This window comes from Cariama cristata, unplaced genomic scaffold (genome assembly GCF_000690535.1).
Source record: "Cariama cristata isolate BGI_N322 unplaced genomic scaffold, ASM69053v1 scaffold27953, whole genome shotgun sequence".
NCBI lineage: Eukaryota > Metazoa > Chordata > Aves > Cariamiformes > Cariamidae > Cariama > Cariama cristata.
The window spans coordinates 41,688-58,002 of record NW_009609385.1 but is presented as its reverse complement, the minus strand read 5'-3'; the positions used below and the strand labels follow the sequence as shown (position 1 = coordinate 58,002).

The 16,315-nt window shown below is 38.7% G+C and overlaps 1 protein-coding gene across 1 annotated transcript in view; it reads right to left on the bottom strand.

Annotated features, from left to right (window-relative positions):
• Window positions 1–16,315, bottom strand: part of ABCC9 (ATP-binding cassette, sub-family C (CFTR/MRP), member 9) — a 74,354-nt gene that overhangs the window by 18,430 nt on the left and 39,609 nt on the right. The window contains exons 18-28 of the mRNA XM_009697531.1: window positions 13,187–13,225; window positions 11,533–11,634; window positions 10,102–10,186; window positions 9,529–9,609; window positions 8,409–8,546; window positions 7,523–7,648; window positions 6,875–6,971; window positions 4,582–4,811; window positions 3,496–3,644; window positions 2,624–2,693; window positions 1,773–1,930 (exon numbers count right to left, since the gene is read on the bottom strand). Coding sequence (XP_009695833.1) covers window positions 1,773–1,930; window positions 2,624–2,693; window positions 3,496–3,644; window positions 4,582–4,811; window positions 6,875–6,971; window positions 7,523–7,648; window positions 8,409–8,546; window positions 9,529–9,609; window positions 10,102–10,186; window positions 11,533–11,634; window positions 13,187–13,225 — 1,275 coding nt within the window. The remainder of the gene's footprint in view (window positions 1–1,772; window positions 1,931–2,623; window positions 2,694–3,495; window positions 3,645–4,581; window positions 4,812–6,874; window positions 6,972–7,522; window positions 7,649–8,408; window positions 8,547–9,528; window positions 9,610–10,101; window positions 10,187–11,532; window positions 11,635–13,186; window positions 13,226–16,315) is intronic.

The following is a 16,315-nucleotide window of genomic DNA, read 5'->3' as shown; positions in this document are numbered from 1 at the left end:
TGTAAATATTTGCATTTCTAAAAATTAGGGAAGCTTATATGCCTGGAAAGTACTGCATGTAAGTTAGTTATAAATACCAGCTGAAGCTATTCCTTCATCCTACATTTCCCAAGACTATTTTTTCTAGAAATAAATTGGAGTTATTAATTTCTATTGTGGATTGAAAGAGCACAAGTCAACCCTGAATGCCTCTAAAGTGATTTAAAAGAGTTTAATTTAAACAGATTAAAAAAAAAGCACTTGCTGATACAGATTTTCCCAGAAAACTGTAAGGAAATAAAATGAATGAGGTAGTTACGGACTTGCAGAGCCAATGGGTGCATGTGTATGTGTGTGTGTGTGCTGACTTACAGGCGCGATCAGCCTTGTGCTAGCTTGCATGGTATGACTATTGGTACAGCATGTGGGAAAACCAGGTTTGGAGAGGGATGGAGACTTTACTCTCATGTATAAAATACAGAGAGAAACTGTAGTATTTCCCTGGGGTCTAATACATTAGATTTTGCCTACTCCTGAGTATTTTAAGTAAGAAGTTTAAACAGTGTGCACTGCTATGTGTAGCAAGATGGGGAGACACTCAGAAGACCACAGTGGATTTAAGAATGAAAACCAGGTCTCCTGATTCCTCAGCCACCTTGAGACCTGGTGTACTGCCACGTACAGCTTTAGTTTGGAAACCTGGTGGGGAAAGAACAAGGTTTCTGAAAAATCTCAGAGAAATTAAGCAAATTATTTCAGAATTAAACATTTTTGGTTTGTGAATTCTGATCATAGTTTTCCTATGAATACATCTCCTTGGAAATTCTGAGGAAAGTGGATGAAAAGTAGAGTAAAGTGAAGCTAAAATATTGATATGTTGCTCTGTTCCCTCCCTATTCCATTGATTTAAGGGGAATAACTGACATAATTCTTTCTTAGGCTACCTAAATAACAGTATTATCTGTGAAACCAACTGTAATGGTACGCCCAGTTGAAAATCACTGTTTCTCTTCACTGGATGCTACAAAACAGCAGCTAATGCTTTACCATGTGCCTACTGCAAAGACAGGGCCAGAAGTGACAGCTGCTAGTGATGATAAGTTGTTTTGGCCTCCCTGCAGGTCAGTAGGCACCTTGACAGGTATTTCTAAGTATCAGAAAGTGGAGTAAATCGAGTCAGAAATCTGACTGATAAAAAAACAGAAGCATGACTGATTGAATTTAAGAAAAAACTTTGAATGGCTTGCTTAAGATGCTTTACTAAAATATATAATGCATTTGACACTAGAAGCATGACTCAAAAAATCATGACACTCTTTTTGCTGAAAAACTGTACTGCTTATAACTAGCCAAACCATTCTAAATATGAAATGTTGCTGTACAGTGGAAATTACTTTCTGTGGAGTTTTTTTCTCAATACGAAGAAAAAGTCGTGACTGACGTTAATCCAGGAAGTTATTTTCCATTCTCTACTAACCCTCAAAAGGTCAAAGAGGGGCTTTGACCAGATGTGAGCTGGCTCAGTTGATTAACAAACTTCATGCTCATCTGACTCTAAAGCCAACAGTGTACAAAAGTGATGCAACTAGTGTTACTTCCCCAAATACCCCACTTGTAGGCAGGTTAGCCGGAAACATCCTCCAATGTATGTCTCAAACTCATACCTCAGGATCAGAAGCAGGACACCATGGCCATTTTCCCCTTATACTAGCTCCTACAACCTCACATTCCATCACAATTCTTATGTATAATATTTTTAGAAGAAATTTTCGGGACAGTTTTTTGATACGTACTTGGAAGCAACTCTGAAGTATTTCTGGATGAAATAAAATGCTATCCCGAGAGGCACGAGGGCGACAAGGAACCATGGAGTGGCATAGGAGATCATTCCAATGGCTGACAGGCAGAGTAAGGTGGACCGGGTAAGAGACTCCAGTGTAGGAGGAATGTGCTAGAGCGAAATGAAAAACATACATAAGGCAAAAATCACCAGTAGTACCACTATATGGCTTTTTCTGTAGAGGACCATAGGGAAAGTGGAATGATACCACTGTACACTCATTGATATTCTCCTTATATAAGAGCCTTCATGTTTCTGTGGGTCTACTATTCAAATGTGCTGAGGTTAAAAAATGAGTTGGTAGGCTTTTTCCTAAAGGTCAGTGTTTCAATGATCATGAGGAAGTAGGAGCCATTTCTACCTCGTTTATGTAAGACGCAAGAAAGAGAAAATTGTTCTTGATAGCCCAAATATTTAGAGAAACAGCATGCTCTTTCTCGGAGCCTCTTAATTTCCCTTCACCTGTGCTCCCATATAGTTAAAGTTATTATATTCTACTCCATTTCCTGTTTTGAGCCCCAAATCTGGTGTTTTGCTAATCCAGATCTTTCAACAGAAGCAACCAGTCTGCATATGAAGAAATTAAGAGCCACCATCTCCCGCCATGTTTTTTCTAATGGTTACCTGCCCTCATTACTACAAATATGTGTACTTTCTATTTTGAGTTTGTCTATTATCATTCCCAGAGCCTGTTTTTGCTATGCCTTTCTCTACTGAATATTTTAATACATCACCTTATTCAGTAGCTAAGTGAAAATTTACAAAGCCAAAATGCAATAAAACAGAATATATTGACACATCTACCTGATCAATGATATTCGTATCAGCAGAGAAGCGATTTAGAATTAGCCCCAAGGGAGTCATATCAAAGAACCTGTTGAACAAATTAAAAACAAAAAGTTACCTGAAAAGGAATTCCAGTTGTGGATACAAAGCCCAGTCAGACAGAACACAGAGCTGTGTCCAGCCATTTTCTAAAACCAAGCAGTAAATACAAATAACATAACAGATCATAATGTCTGCATCCTGACTATGTAAATGCTTCTCTTGGCATTTCCCCTCCCCAAAACTTTTAAGTCTCCTCTTCCAAAAACCTACCGTCTTGCCTCCTGCTCTTTCATCCACACCCTCCCAAGATTTAAGATCACTTCCAAAGATCACAGCCTGTCCCTTGATGCTACTCAGCCTCCTGCATAGTACAGGGCACCAGGGCTCAGTTGTGTCATGAAAGCACTGTGATACCTGTATTTGTTATACAGGCTTCCTTTTGGCCATCCTGCTGACTGTGAGAGACTGTGGTTGTCACGCACAGAACCTGTCCCCGGCCATCAGAAGCAGCCTCGTGTCCACATCGTTTGACACCATGCCCATTGCTCAGAGCTGGAGCTGGGCTCCTGGGAACTAGAACTGCACTCAAAGCTGTCCTTGGCACCCCAGCCTTGAAGTGGGTGCCAGCTATCTGACACATTTCAGCCAAATAAAAAAGGGGGCAGAATTTCACATGTCCTCACATGGAATTTTTTTCCCCTGACTACCTCACTAGTTATTTTCACTTTCTGAGGCCTTGAAGGAAACAGGGCAAATGCAAGAGCTTTTCACAGGAGTACCCTCCCAGTTACAAAGAGGGCAGGTTTTCACCATGTAGATTTTCAGGAGAAATGTTGTTTTCACTGTACCTGATTGGTCCAAGGATGATCTTGTTGAGGAGATTATGGTGTAGGTTCTTGGCTGCTGTGAGGCCCATCCACTCCACAGTCAGGGATGTGATGAGGCAAAGGACAATCCCTGCTCCAGAGAGGATGCTGAAGACAGCTACATGGTAAGTCTAATAAAATGACAAATACATCAATCCTAGAAATAAACACCGATTTCTCTTTTCTACTAGGAAGTTCCCAAGGTACCTGGTACCAATCAGCTAGTATGTCACATCACTTATATTACATAATTATATTGATATAATCTTTGGGAAAGAAAAGAATTATGACAGAACTGCTGTTCACTAAGTTCACATAAATAGAAGGTCTGGGAGTTCCAAGATCCCTCAACCTACTGATGAGTACCCTTCAAGACCTTGCAGTGGTAGTACTTAGAACTGTGAAGACAGACTAACTGGACGAATACAAAAGTATGCAAATTGTTAGCCAAGAAACTCAGACAACCAAAGTAGAACCTCTCAAGAATTAAGGCATTTGAGAGATGTTGGAAAGGTCCACTTTATTAAGTTAAAGCACCACTAAAATTCCCGGAGCAAATCCTAAACTAATCTGCTAGGGCTATAACACATTTAAGCCTTCTGAAAGTTTACTAAGTGGATTCCAGTGAGATATTTGTATATGAGTCAAATTTACAGCTATAAGCAGATTGTATTTAAGTAAGTAGTACATTTGAAGACTTTTTTTTCTGGCGGGACATTACTGGACTGCCAGTACTTAGGCAAATGGCGTCATTGACTTAGGTGTTAAAAAATCCAGATGGAAAAATTTAGTATGAGATTCATTCCTTTGAAAGGTCAATCATTTTTCTAACCTCAAACATGCCTCTGTGTCAGTTTTGCATGTTTGAAAACACTGATAAAATTTGAATTGTCTTATGTTTTAGCATGAACAATTCATCCACCCGATATAATAATCAACCTTACTATATCTATCTGTCATTCCAATCTAACTGGCTTCTAGACGAACAGCAAATAATTACTTTAGAACATGTTTTTTTTCTCCCCTGTCAAGCACCAAGATATGGCCCACCTTATTTGTGCTCTTAACATCATCAACGTTCCTGACTTCATTTGCATTGTCCATGGATGTCCACGTAGCAAGCCAGTAATCTATGGCCACTATAACTGAGTGTTTCAACAACTTTGAGAAAATCATCAGAAAGAGCAAGAAAAATCCTCCAGAGGTTAGATATCTCCAGCAGGTTTTCCACGGCATCTTTGTCCTGAGCCTCAAGACAGTTGACATATTATCCTCTTCATCTTCTTCCTCTTCTTCCTCTGTGACTCAAACATTTGATCAAGTTAGCTTGGATTCAGTACTAAGAATTATACCAGTTTTACTGGATTTGGTTGACTACTTTTTGTTTTGAATTTTAATGGCAAAATTCAATTTGTCATTTAAAAACAGCAAACACTTCAGACATATTTTCATAAGACTTTCCCTGTGCTCTTCAAGCAACTCTATAGACCATCAATTCTTGTCTTGTTACAGTTTTGATAATAAATTATTTTTGTAAATCAAGTCTTCAGTACTGACTATTTATAGTAGAGACTAGACCTTTCCCAACCTGTTCAGCTGCTTTTATTATACAGTCAGCAGAGCACTTTGGGTCACATGGAAGATCCCAGAAAGCTCTTCAAAGCTTTCCATCCAGAGGCTCTGTCATCTGATGCATGAAAGAGCTCAATTTTCCCTTCATTCAAGAGTACTAAAGTTTTGTCTATGAAAGAGTGATAATTGTTCACATTATACTGATATACAACTGGTGGAAAAATTCTGATATGGGAAATATATATTTCATAGATGCATAAACATGACATTTAATTTTTTTTTTCCCAGGTAATAAGAACATACATTTCACAGCCTTGTAGGCTGCACTGGGGGAAGAGAAAGGTTGACCTGCTCTTGACAGACCTGAACTAACAGCATTTCCACTCATTTCTGATTTTGAACATTAAAAACTAATTAGTAAGTGATTTCTAGAAAGTTGAAATTCTACACTTTTTGGGACACAGAGATTTTGTGTACATTCCCTAGGTCACATAATAAGTATGGATGACCTTCTGCCCTGAAGTTACTGATATGTGTTTTTTGATTTGAATGATGTCTGCTTTTTGCAGGCATTCTGTGGACTACACAGACACGTCCTTTTACCCCTACGTTTGGTATCTTAACCTACAAAGAAGATACAGGTTTTTGGAAAGGCCTTCTTGCACAGACCAAAAGAAGGAGTTTGGGAATGATGTCAATTTAAACTCCTCCAAGGATTTAATTGATAAAGTGTGCTGATGACTGCACATAGTAAGAGGTGTTCTGCTCAGCTCTGTCACAGAAGTACGAAGCCAACATAGTTATTTCCATCTCAGGGGCTTTGGGGTCCAGCTCTGCCTATTGTACAGTGATGGGGAATCTCTTCAAAATGGAGAAATCCAGGACCTACAGACCTATAACTTAAGATGACAATCCACCATGAGCGTTGCCAGATGAAACACAAGGCAGCAATACAGAGCCTGTTAATAGCCAGTGTGCATTCTGCAATCATTCCAGCCAACATTGCCATGTTAATCCCTGCAAGTAGTGCTCCTGTTGAGTTAAGGTGAAGTCTGCAGTCCACCTCTTCTCTTCCCTGGCACAACCTTACTGCTTGCCAGGGCTGACTACTCCCTTTAGGCCTAGCATCCTAGGGATGTTCTTGATGGGTCTTGTTGCCAGCTGCCAATATCTAACCATTCTGCCCCTGGCCCCACTTTAAAAGTGATGTGAATCTGAATCTGTACCTCTAAAAGCATCAAGACCTGGGGGGAACAAGAAGCTAAGCTTGAGAACAAAGCCTAAAGCTTTTCCCATAGATAGTCTCAGCTAGAAAAAAAGCAGGTTAACTCCACATACAAAAAGGAATTGAAAATAACTACAAGTATGATCACATGGTGTTATTTCAAAAGCCCAGAACAGACGATTCACAGATATCTCATGAGGGACAGGGCTACACCTGATCTAACACTATTGTCCCAATGACTAGGCAGAGCTACCTCAATTTGCTTTAATTGCAATTCTTATGGTTGTTTTACTTCTATCTCACCCCTCAATACGTCCAGTCAGTAGGAGTTAGCAAAGAAATTAACTTGCTTTGGTACAGCGTTATGCCTGCACAATGTTTAGAGAAATCTATGAAGAATCCCTTAAACAAGTCATATTGTAAACAGGTCGAAGTATTGGACTTTCCACTGTTATTACCAAGTATGATCAACATCTTCATACTTCATTGCTAAGAACTGCAAGCTATTGAAGTGGAAAGGCAATGAAACATGGTAATAGAGTAAAGTGAAATGATAAAACATACCTTCATCTTCATCTTCCAGTTGTGATTTGGATTCTCTGGGGTACATGGCCCTTCTAAGGGTTTTTCTCTCAAGAGTAGTCTGGTCAGCTTCCATATCCTATAATAAGGAAATTTGTTTATTACTTTGAGAGCTTAGCTGTCTGCCACTGTGGTAGCACCAACAGTAGCTTCAGAGAGACTTTATTTGGATCATTTAGCTCACAGAATGCAAAAGCACAGTATTTTAAGATTTATCTTTCAGAAAATCCTGCTTTGCCCACTTCCTTCCCTCTCACTTTCTTCCGTTCTTTCATTCCCTCTCTTCTGGAATAATAAAAACTTCAAAAAGAGTCTTTAGAGAATCCTAAATGCTCACGGCAATAATGGAATAAAAAGACATACTTTAGAAAATCCCTTAGTCCACCCCTTGCCTCAGCAAAGGATCAGCTGTGCACCACATTTCAAAAGGATGTTTGCATAATGTCTCCTTACAAACCACCCACAACAGATATACCGCACGCTTCCTAGACAATCTATTCCAGTCCTTAAAGCTCCTTATAGTTGATGCATTTTTTCCCTAATGTTCTGACATGGTTTGTTTTTTCTAGAAATTAATTCAAAAATATTTCTTTTCAGAAAGGTCATCCTTGCCCAAATGCTCCCATTTACCTTTTCCAATTCTTGATCTTGGCGATTCATCAAAGTTTTCCAGTGCTCATATAGCTCAATATCCTTGTTTTGGATATCCTTTAGTGTCCCTTCTCTAAGCACCATTCCATCCTTCATTGCTATGATCTAGGGGAGAAAGCATCCAATAGGTCTACTCATCAACATAGATACCATAATCACTGACCTGGATCTTGCAAAACATGTCTTAGTATGGGTGACATTACACTTATGCAAATTTCTGTGTTCATTTTATTCAACATTTTATTAATAACTTATAGAATAGAATCATAGAATCATTATGGTTGGAAGAGACCTCAAAGATCATCAAGTCCAACCGTATACCCAATGCCACCATGCCCACTAAACCATGTCTTGAAGTGCCACATCTAAATGTTTTTTGAACACCTCCAGGGATGGTGAGTCCACCACCTCCCTGGGGAGCCCATTCCAATGCCTAATGACTCTTACAGTGAAGAAGTTCTTGCTAATATACAACCTGAACCTCCCCTGGCACAACTTGAGACCGTTAACTTCTTAAATTTACTGACACAGCTCATCAACTGAAACTTCTATAAGCCATGCTTACCTGTACTTGTAAAAAGCATGGACAAGACATAATAAGTAATAGTCATATTTGCAATTAAGTCATAATTCTTTGGTGGTTTTCAATCAAAAAAACCCCTACACAAATAATGTAAAAATAAAATGGTTCCTTCTGCTATAAAATCTGTATTATGTAAAGTGGCAGTTAGCCACAGGACATATGGAATTGAGAAGGAGGGATTCTATTACAGAGAGAAGTAGTGATCTCATTAAGCTTTATGGTGCTAACTTCAAGTGTATGTTCATCATTAGCGAATCTGCATCAAGGTATTTCTTCTCTTACCCAGTCAGCATGTGGTAGATACTGTAACTTATGTGTCACCAGAACCAGAGTCCTCTTGTCTTCTTGTAGAAACTTCAAAATCCCTTCCTGCATCAAATGATCACTTAAGTGAATGTCCAGCGCAGAGAATGGATCATCCTGCAATCAAATCAAATTAAAAAATACTAGAATAGGATACAAAAATTAATTTTATTTCTTTCAAGAGTTCTTTTAAAAATAGAAAGCATCTGCCATTACTAATGTTTCATCTCTCTCTAATGACTAAGACCTAGTCAGAGGGCAGCACTACAAATCAGTGAGCTAGAATCCTTTGCTCTTCAGTTCATACCAATGGAGTCAGCTAATTTTTTGTGTGTAGATGTGTGCAGTGCTGGTGCCACACTGACAGTGTGCAGTAATCCTGATCAGGAACACCAGAACTGAAATTTCCCATCCAAATTTGAAATGCCAGGATCCAGAGCCAAAATTGGGACTAATTTTGATGGGAAACTGGCACAGGAAAGTTAAAGTAGAGTTAGAAACCGTTCTAATTTCCTCCAAACTAAACTGTAGATGTGCTTGATCTTCACTTTGAGTGAGTGTGGCTAGCAACAAGACAACATTCAGATAAGGATATTAATGTGCAAACACTTTTTCTCTAAGAACAGAAGTCCCTGGTTAATTTTGAAGAGGCTCAAACAGCTCCTTCATGTGCAGTAGCATCCTGAAATTCCTGACATGCCTTGAAATTAGTAATAGAGGAGAGAAAGTTTGTCCAAATCCACAGCACTCTGCAGGAGAGTGCTGATCCCTCAGTCTGTTCATTGCTCATAAGTAGTTGCATTATGGTGCTTTTCCTTATCAGAACTCCTGCTGATTTCAGTGGGACTATGTTGATAGTAGGTCACCACTGAAAGCGAGCAGAAGTTAGACAATCTGTTCTACTCTTCCAGTGTTAATCTCTGTAGTAAATCCCACCTTCATCAGTCTTCCAATATGTTTATCTCTGTAATTTGGATTTGGAGCTGAATACATGTCCCTATAGTTTTCTAAATCTAACAATTTTTTCTAAAGCTAAATATAAGGAATGACAGTTTTATTAATAACTTTCCATGCCCCATGTGAAAAAGAAGAAACTTACCAAGAAGACAATATTGGTGTTCTGATAGAGTGCTCGAGCTACACAGATCCTCTGTCGTTGGCCACCACTTAAATTAATCCCCTAATGAGTATAATGGATGAGAAATATGCCTCTTTGAATAAACATTATGATAGGACTTTGGAAATGTGATTTTTTACAATTCTATAGAGTTCCAATAAAAATAAAAAGCTTCATTAAAATGCTGATCCTGTTGATAAACAAGCATAATCCTCATATAATATCAGAAGAAAAATTATTATTCAGCAACTAATCATGGCTAAGTGTAATTTATGAAGAGCTTCTCTAAGCACAGTAGGCTGTTTAGATTGAAAAATGCAACCAATACTAGCGTCAAATTCTGCAAGCAAAATATAGGAGACTGATCAAAAAATTTCATTTGAGAAACAGCTGAAGAAGGAAAAAGTTTTCAACTTTTTTTCCAGTAACCCCTGGTGAATTATAATTATTTACCAGGCTGGCAGCTCAATACAGACTAGACCTGTCTGAGTGACGTCAGAGAGCACCTTCTTAATACATAAGCTAAGCAGACATAAAAGCATTCGTATTATTTACCCTTTCTCCAATTTCTGTCTGATCACCAAATGGTAGTAAGTCAATGTCAGGCTGCAGAGAGCATGCATCTGTAACAGCTTTGTACCTGTAAAAACAATATGGTCATTGCAATTATTTAACCAGCCACTTTTGCTAACACAAAAACCTCCAGCTCGAATTCACTGCCAAGTTATTATCGCTCAGTGATGACTGAATAATTGCAAAAATAAGTAGGGCAAAATGATTCTTCAGCAACTAATAATGGAGTGTTGTAAACTAAGCATTGTAAAAATATTTATTAGAGATCTTCATTGGCAAGCCTACTTTTTAAAGCTTCAATTACGTAAATTATTGAGTACACGGAGCGGTTTTGCTGGACTCTGGAGTATTTGAAGCCATTTTCCAACGAGTTATTATTTTTCCCCCTTTAGGTGCCTCTTCTTTTACTTCAGTGTGATATTACAGGACAAAGGATCCTTACAGTGCTTCTGATCTTGCCAGAACCAGGAAACCACTTGCAAAACCTTGAAATTTGTCGTGAGATTTCTAGGTCTGTGAGGTGTTGCAGATGATCTGCTAATAAGCAGCTGGGATCAGACTATTTGAGTGGTGTAATTCAGCCTTGCCCCTAGCTGAAGAATATGGTCCCTGAAATTTTAGATGCTTATCTGGATTTTGAGATATTTAGTCACTGCTAAATTTTATTAAGTGGGAATGGAGTCATACATCTTAACAAAGCACACATTGAGATGAATGGGATGTATTTTTAATAACTTAAAACAAAGAGATCGTTGCCTTTGAAAACATCAGCAATTTGTTTTCCTTAAGTCAAGTCACTTTTTCCACTGCATTTATTAGCTGACCTTTTAGAAGGGCACAAGAAACAAGTGCTGGATAGGCACAACAGAAGCTGTGCAACTCAGCTTTCACATTCCCTTCTCCTGTACTTATAAAGGAAGAATTAAGGTTATTTCCTTGAGGCACCCCATCTTCATACGTGCAGTGTTTTTGTAACGTGGCTGCTCCAGTAACTTGATCACAGCAGGATTAGCACATAAACTCAGTGGAAACATGCCTAGAATCCTTATTTCCAGAGTCCTCTGGCAACTCAGGCTCCATTAAACAAAACAAAAATATGTCAGTAGTCTCCAAAGACGGAGATCTCACCTAACTTTAGCTGCTTGAAAAATACACATATGGCTTCCACTGTATTCCATGGAGAGCCACTGCCACTGTGTGATTTCTCACAAGCATCTTAGACATGCACTCTGGTTAGAGAGGGAGCTTTGAAAGACTAATTTAAAACAGAAACCTTCCTTCGAGATGGCTAAAGTCAGGTTAGTTAATGCACATTGATATTTTTCAGAATTTATAAACTTCCTCCAGAAGGAGAAGCCAAAAACATGTTTAAAAGAAGCTGCCAGGTGTTTTTGGAAGGGGGTTGATATTTACCTCTGTTTATTAAATGGGCTCCCAAAGATAATGTTCTCTTCCACGGTTGCATTCAGCAGCCACGGCTTCTGAGCTGCGTAAGCCACTGAGTATCTGTTTCTACTGTAGTCAGATAAAGAGCATTAGTAAAAAGCAAAGCACCCACATTATTAAATGTCTGAGAATCAATTTTTTAGAAATTAATTTTATGAATGTGCATTCATAAAAATACAGGGAAACACATAGGCAAGCAACTGTTACAAAAGTGAAGGGAAGAATTTTAAATTAGATGCTTTTGTTAAAACAGCACCCACTCTCTCCCCTGATGGCAAAATCTACACTCCAGGTTGTATTCTATTCTACTTAAATGCATGGTATCTACCTCAATCTAGTAACCGCAATTTCAATCCAAAGGCAAATTATAAAGAATCAAAATTATTACATTCTCACAAGGATAGTTATTTGGTATTTTTTTCTCTAATGTCAAAACAGGTAGTGAAAAGGCACTGTTCAAACAGCATCAGTACACTTGCCTTGCTGCTTTCTGAAGTTTTATATTATTTTACGTGGCCTTACACATGAAATACTTTTTTCTCAGTGAATGTTTTTTTCCTTTAAGTCTGTTAGATCCTCAGCGGATTGACATGATATTGGAAAAGAGGGTAGGGCAGTTTAATACAGACTGGGAAGGAATCACTACAGTCTCCTAAGTATTTATTAGACATACTTTAAATGTGTCTAAATACCTAATGACATGTGTGCAATAGGGGCATGAATGTTCTTTACTTCTGGCTGTTTTGCCTGTGTACAGCGGCAAAAAAGATCATGTAATTTCAGACATTTTTCTGAAATGCCCAAGATGTGTGAGGAAGGAGGTGTGGATCTGAACACTTATCTACCTTCTCAGTCTCTTTGGTGGTAGTGCTTCCAACCAAACATTTCATATAGCTTTGTACGTAATGTGAGTACATAATGTTTGTACGTAATAAATCTAGGATTTGCTATTGAGAGAGAGGGTGCTAGGATATGAGAAATAGCTGGTTAGAAACAGCCAGTAGTATCCCAAAAGTTTTAGGAGTTTTAGCAGTTCAGTATGCACTAGTATGAAATACGTCCTCAGGATTATCAGGTAGCAGATCATGGTGTGGCTCCCAACCACAGCTATGCGTGCCACTACTTCTCTGTCATTTATGACATGTTTATAGTTTAGCTTGTCCTTCATTTAAATCTGCAGGCCTCTTCCCTGAAGCCAGGGGTGGAGGCACTGCTTGACTTCAGCCCTGCCCCATCACACAGCCATCCAGCTGGGTTACAAGCAACACAAAACCCAGTGCTGATCAGAAAACAGGCAAACACATGGGAGGGTACACGTCATGATGTCTTATATCTAGAGGCCCTATCTTGCAAGATATGGAGCACACTAAACTCCCAGTGATGTCAAATAGGAGCTGGGGGCACTGAAGATCTTTCAGACAAGACTGAGGTAGTGGTACAATGGCTGGAGAAGACTGGGATCCACTGGATTTAACATGATCTGTCGGTTAATCCTATGGTAAATGATTATCGACATAGTATGAAAACACAGAGATGGACAAACGATACAAAGACAAAGGTTTGAGGAAATTCTGAAGAAATAAATAAGTGTATTATAATACACTAAAAACAGAAATAATACCTTCTGGATGCTTCAAAAGAAGGTTCAGTTTCATTTACACTGTAAGCAGGAAATATAGAGAAGAACATTTTGTGCTAGTTTTTCATACAGGGAAACTGGAGTTAAGCACATATTTCAAGAACTCAACATCAGTTTGGGGTTTTTTTGTTCTTAAAGGGAAAATAAACAAGGTCTAAGTAAAAGCATATAACTTTTAAAAATAGAACAGTTTCATATCTATAGTGCATAGTGGCTAAACAGGCAAGTTATGTTGTTAGAAAATGTATTAAAAATTAAAAGTGTATTCTAAAACCTATTAAAAATTAAATTATTAATATTGCCTGGGCATATAAAAGGTTGACAAGCAATAAGTTAGCTTCTCCACACAGTTCTGCCAATGTCCTGTAAAACTTGGTAACTAATGTCAAATTTCCCCTGGAGCAAAGATAAGCTTTGCAGGTACACTTTTGAATCAGACAGATTTTGAACCTGTTTATAGCAGCAACTCTGCATCAAGCCATACATGGCACTACAACACCTAGGCTTTCCTTGTCAACCTCCCCTTCTTAAGGATCATATCCATGAAATATATTTTGAAGAACATGCAATGGCAGTAATGACATGAATGATTTTGCAGCTCCCTCTGTTTGTTAATTGTCTTATTAACAGTGTCAATGGCATGGAATGGCAGTCAAAGCAGTTCTGGACCAGTGATGGCGCTTGTGTCCACGCACAGCAACACATCACTGCAAAACCTAAAGGAGTAAGTTTACAGCACGTAAATGGAAACAGGCATTAGAAGGGACTAGAAAACTGATATTAATGCATTATTTGCCTGACTTAAAAAACCCAACCAAACAAACAGATCCTCCTCTCCCAAGCCTATGAATCCTCCAGATGAAATATTGTACTGCTGAGACAGAAATGTCTGCTTGCCTGCTGGGATACCTATATAACTGCAGTTGAACTCATAGGCAGAGGATCCAAGTCTGGCAAAGGGCATAAAAATTCTAATAGCAGAGCCCTCGTAATGCTAGACTCATGTATTAAGCATCTTCCCAAAATGCCAGGACCGAGACATGTTGCTTTCTGTGCTGCACATCAGCTGTCTGAGAACTTTGATAATTCAGGCCTCTTAAAGTGCACAGTGTGTTTCCTTCGTGCACCAATCGCCAGAGAAGATACTACATCAGAGACGAATTAAGCCCTGTTGGTTATCTCAGAAGGGTCAGAGCACTGTAAGTTGAGGCTCAAAACAGACATTGCTTCACCAGAGTTGGTCCTTTATTCAGCAGAGGCTTCCAGTCTTCTCTACAATGGAAAAAAGTTACAAGAAAGCAAAAGATGGAGTCTAACAAGATTAAGAAGAGGTCAGAAATTAGGTCAAGCCAAACAAAAAATAAGAAAACCTAAATTTCCCCTATTAAAAACCCCCAAACTTTTATCAGCAGAGCATTGCAACGGCAGAGAAAGGGATAATTCTTTCCTGTGTACATTTGGGAATGCCCTCTGAAGCACAATTTAACAAAAACTGAGCACAAGCTTTGCAAGACCCTTTACAATTCCATACCAGATTTAATATGCTTGTCACTATAATCAAATAGATTATCTGAATGAGCAAGGGCTAATTTTAGGATCTCAGTTTCTTAAACTCTTCTTCCTTAGTTAGAAATTTCATTCCATGCTTAGCTTGACAAATACACTTTAATTCTCCCAAATTATGAGTGAGATTTCTGTGAGAACCCACGTTCATTAATAATATCATGAATAAACACACGTAAGACCTTTACTGAGCTGGGGCCTTCACAAATAAGGAGATTAAGTATTTGGTCTTGTACTTTATACCCTACTGAATCTGAAAGAGTGATGCGGTTGCAGGGCATGAGAGTGGGCTGAAACTGAAGCTCCTGAGGTTTCCAAAAAGAGCATTTTATTTGCTTGCTGAGATTAGTAATCTTTGCTCTAATTTCTTTATTTATTGAAATTTGGCTATTTATACTGATTTTTCATCTGTACTATAAAATATACATATTCCCCAAAATGGGGCATAGGAAGTTCATATCTGAAATGGTAGGAAAGACCAAACTGATTAGATTGATTACTCATTTTTATTAGATTTTGAATATATAAGATGAAATAATATAGAAATTAACTTAAATCAAGGTTTTAAGAAAAAGTAAAAAAGAGACCTTGTTGAAGTTTGGACAACTTTTACGCTAACTCTGGATGTTTTAAAATAGACTAATTTATCTCTAACCAGGCCCAGATTCCCTCAGCCTACAAAATGAAAAGGGAGGGGAATAAAGGGATACGAAATCTCTAGGATACCATGGTAACGTCAGAATGAACCATTTTCTCTGCTAATATAGGCAAGAAATTTGAGGCAAGACAACGACTGAGGAAGTACACAAATTCTATTCAGCAGTTTGGAGGAATTTATTGCTGCCTCTGCATCCAGCCATAGCAGCACAGCAGCACTGGTAGGCATGCTGACTTTGGCCACTGACATTTACCTGGCCGATCATTTTTCCCTTCAGTGCCCATAGTGCCCTTCAGTGTTTTCTATGAGCTACTGTGACTGCAACCTTTTGATGAGCAGTTGTACTTGGTAATCCTTCCGAGAGGAGCACTGACTTTTCCTAGTTTTTCTTGAAGCCTTCCATAGCTTGAGGGCAGAACAGGCCATTTGGGAGGATCTGTTTCATAATTCTTGTGTTTTCATTGCTTGTCACTTAGTACACAACAACCTGTTTGCACAGAAACCAGTTCAATGTACAGAAAATGTGTACCAAGTGAAGGGCTTCCACTTAGCCACTCTTCTTTGCCTGGAGGTCTGAGAAGATGGTTCTGACTGTTTGGCTTGGTGTGCATGAAGGGAATACATGTTTTTGCATATTCCCCACATCTGTCTGTGTATAGACTTAATAACTCAGATCTGAAACGGGCTCAGCTGAATCACTGCATCTCGATAGCCTCATGCTTCAGTGTTTAAGAAGTCTCTCTAGCTGATTGCTCACTGGGAAAACAAAAGGCCAGCTCCTTGTCTAAGGTTTGTAATGTATCTGAGGCATGTTTCGTGTAAGTGGGAAGAACTGAGATCTGGCCCATAAGCTTTGCCCTGGACAAGATCTCTTACAGAAAGATACACTA